This window comes from Phodopus roborovskii, unplaced genomic scaffold (genome assembly GCF_943737965.1).
Source record: "Phodopus roborovskii unplaced genomic scaffold, PHOROB, whole genome shotgun sequence".
Taxonomy (NCBI): domain Eukaryota; kingdom Metazoa; phylum Chordata; class Mammalia; order Rodentia; family Cricetidae; genus Phodopus; species Phodopus roborovskii.
This window is the reverse complement of record NW_026125295.1, coordinates 13591599-13595382: the sequence shown is the minus strand read 5'-3', so window position 1 is coordinate 13595382 and position 3784 is coordinate 13591599. Positions and strand designations below refer to the sequence as shown.

The following is a 3784-nucleotide window of genomic DNA, read 5'->3' as shown; positions in this document are numbered from 1 at the left end:
CTTCTGTATCCTGGTGTGTGTTTTACTTTCAACTTGGCTAGAGACAGGAGATGGGAAGACTCGGCTTACAGGGTATCAGCTCCTCCCACTCCCACGCTCCTCTAGAACTCTCATGAACATGAAATGACTATTCTGTACACATTCAAATCTAAAAAGAATGGGTGCCCTGTAAAGTGAAGGGGGGAGCTAGATTTTTCTAGACTAAGACCAAGCTGCGGGGGAGGGCAGAAAACTAAGACCACCAGAGACATGGGTTTTCCGGTAGTCTTGTCCCGAGAAGGGCTGGCTTGGAATCTGTGGTCCTGAATGCCTGTTATACACCCTCCAACTTACCCTTACTAAAAGCCACAAGAACTCACTCTGACAGCCAGTTTTCAGTACTATTAAAAACTACACAGAGGGGCAGTTGATGGTGCACACCTTTAATTCGAGCACTTGGGAGGCAGAGGCAGGAGTTCGAGACCAGCCTGGTCTACAAAGCAAGTCCCGGGACAAGCTCCAAAGCTACACAGGGAAACCCTGTCTTGAAAAACCAAAAAAAAAAAAAAGTTCAACATTATGACTGGGAGGGGAAAGAAGTTGCACAATGTAAGGGAGCTAGGCCTGACCTCCTTCAGCAGATACAGACAGCGGCCAGCTTCCTAGGCGGGATCCTAGACTAATTAAGAAGCCGTCGAGTCAGCCAGAGCTTAAAGAGCCAGGCTCCCGCCAAGGCGGTTACCTCCAAACTACATTGCCCGGGCTAGACCAGACGCGCCCAAGGCTCTTCTGGCGCTTCAACCGGCCGCACCCTCTGGCCTAGCCCTAGCTTGGGGGAGGGGGTTGGGGGAGGTGAGGGCAGGGTGGAGGCCGGATAAGGCGGAGTCCTGAGACCTAGAGCGGGCTGTGGGGCCGGAAAGAAGCCGGTACCACGTGACCCTACCATCAACCAGTTAAAGGGAGGTGCAAGGCTTTGACTGCGCTAGTGTGGATTCTGTTGAGTTCACCAGCTCCTGCAGTATGTGTGCAGCTCGGCTCTCCGCGGCGGTGCAGTCTACCGTGTATTCCTTCTCTGCGCGCCCACTGGCGGGCGGGGAGCCTGTGAGCCTGGGCTCCCTGCGGGGCAAGGTGCTGCTCATTGAGAATGTCGCGTCCCTCTGAGGCACAACGACTCGGGACTACACCGAGATGAACGATCTGCAGAGACGCCTCGGGCCCCGTGGCTTGGTGGTGCTCGGTTTCCCGTGCAATCAGTTTGGACATCAGGTGTGCGGGTAGGGTGGGGCGGACTGGGACCCCAGGCTGCCAGAGACGGGATACCCGCTCACTTTTCCTCTGGTGCTGGTAGCAGTTGGAACTCAGGCCTGTCCTGGGGTTATTATGCAAGGAGGGCAACTTGTGGTGACTCATGGGAAACTCCTGGTTTGCAGTTAGAAGGTCCGTGTTTTCTGAAACCCTGGACCATAAATGCCTTTGTTTCCTCTAGGAGAATGCCAAGAACGAAGAGATTCTGAATTCCCTCAAGTACATCCGACCCGGTGGAGGGTTCGAACCCAACTTTACATTGTTCGAAAAGTGCGAGGTCAATGGTGAGAAGGCTCACCCGCTCTTTACCTTCCTGCGGGAGTCCTTGCCAGCGCCCAGTGATGATCCCACTGCGCTCATGACCGACCCCAAGTCCATCATTTGGTCTCCGGTGTGCCGCAACGACATTGCCTGGAACTTTGAGAAGTTCCTGGTGGGCCCCGACGGCGTTCCAGTGCGCAGGTACAGCCGCCGCTTTCGCACCATCAACATCGAACCTGACATAGAAGCCCTGCTGTCCCAGCAGCCTAGCGGCTCCTAAGGCATTCCTGGCACTCGTGTTGGGTGATCACTGGCTTCACTTTGTGGGAAGTTCCTCCATGATGGTGTTCTCTCTAAATTTGCATGGAGAAACACCTGATTTCCAGGGAAATTCCCTCAAATGGACGCTGGTCTTGTCCATTCCCGCTGCCTTTCTGCCTAAACAAAGGTGATTTTTCACTAATAAAGTGCTGAATGTCAAAGAACTGTATGTGTGTCCTGTGTCAATGTTACCTTTTTGATAACCTCATTGTCAGGGACAAGGAATTTAGTCACGTAGTCTAAACTAACCTTTTGACTGCATCTTGCCCTCTCCAGGACGTGCTTAAGGGTCACTGTTACTACAGCAGTCCTTACTCCAGAAAGAGGAAGGTGGTAGGCGAGGGCTAATTGCTTGACGGCTAGGGCTGCCCTAACCCAAGAGTCAACTCCTTTCTGAGTTTTGCTGTGTTTGGAAATGACTATGTGCCCTTAGTCACATTAGGACTCTAAAGTCAGGTTGGAGATTTAGCTCAGTGGCAGAGCTGAAGACGCTGGGTTTGTGTAAGGAGTACGGTTTTTCCACCCGCCGCATGACATCTCCCATCAGGTTTGGTCCTCAGCTTTAAGGGAAAAAAAACCTCTAGATCCTTGCCCAAGTGTTAAGACCCATATAAGTCTGTTTTGCAAGCTGCAACAGCCAATATGTTACCAGCTTCTCTTTTGCTGAATCTTTCCATACTGCTACCCCTTGCTTTAGGTTTGCTGGGTGTTGATGGAGTCAGAACGAAAACTCGGTGGTCATGGCTATGGTGCAGGGCAGTGAAGAGGGAGTTTTGAGACAAGCCCCGACTACTGAGGGGGAATTTTTATTTTTTGACAAAATATGTGGGGTTCACACTAACTTGTGTGGAGATGTAGTACCTAGCACTGGGGTGCAATTGCACAGTTAGGCCTAGAGTAGAACATATCTTAAAGCCCAGTAGCGGCTCAAGTACCACCCCTTCATTATCTCCAGGCACACCTGGAGCTGTTTCTTATCCATAGGATCCTGGGTACTCGGCGCTAACTAGGTTCAGCTTTTGGGAACATGAACCCAGAGACTTGTGGGCGATGTGAAGCAGTCTACAGTGTGGGCCGTAGGTTATTGCCATCCTGGCGCGTGTGCTTAATTGGTGGCTTTAAAGGCCCTCCTACACCTGAACCAACTAAAAAACATCTCTTCTGGTTCTAAACAAAAGGGTGTGTGCATTTAGGGACTAAACCTATGGGCTCACACAAACTACATAAACTTCTTGCCACTTACCCATATTCCCAACCCCTTTAAGACTGTAGCCAAAAAAACAAAAAACTGTAGCCCAAAGTGACCCCCAACTCCCAGCAATTCTAGCTCTGTCCTCTAAGTGCTAACATTATTGACTGCCACCATGCCTTGTTAGCCTGTAATGACATTCTCCTAAGCTCCAAGTGCCAGAATTACAGGTGAGAGCCACCGCACCCTATGCTGCAGTTTACTTTTGTTTCTTTAGGAGACCAGGTCTGTCCTTGAACTCCCGATGGACCTGCCAGTCCATTTCCTAAATACTGGGATTATGAGCATGTACCATCATACCTGGATTCCCAGGTGAACACATGAAAATATACACACTTTTTTAAAACAGTTTCATTATCCCTGGCTGGCCTGCAACTCACTATATAGAACAGGCTGGCCTGCAACTCACTATATAGAACAGGCTGGCCTCGGAGTCACACATCTGCCTGTCCCTGCCTCCCGAGTGCTGGGATTAAAGCAGACTTTTCAAAATAGTTTTTAAACATGTACTAATGTTTTAAACACGTTTTTAACGTGTTCTACAGCCCTCCGAAGCTACTTAACTTGAAAGTCTGCTCTTCTCAGTGATCTCCATCCACTCAACTCTTCTTTACCCTAACAAGATCAGGGTGCTGAAACATTCTCTCCTCTCATTCTGGATGGGAGCCC

General features: G+C 50.3%; 1 protein-coding gene across 1 annotated transcript; it reads left to right on the top strand.

The window, feature by feature from the left end:
• The first annotated feature begins 953 nt into the window (after positions 1 to 953).
• On the top strand, positions 954 to 2030 carry Gpx1 (glutathione peroxidase 1). Its single transcript, XM_051204292.1, has 2 exons — positions 954 to 1245; positions 1466 to 2030. The coding sequence occupies exons 1-2, from the start codon at positions 1000 to 1002 to the stop codon at positions 1823 to 1825; spliced, it is 606 nt and encodes a 201-aa protein (XP_051060249.1). The 5' UTR covers positions 954 to 999; the 3' UTR covers positions 1826 to 2030.
• The last annotated feature ends 1754 nt before the right edge of the window (positions 2031 to 3784 follow it).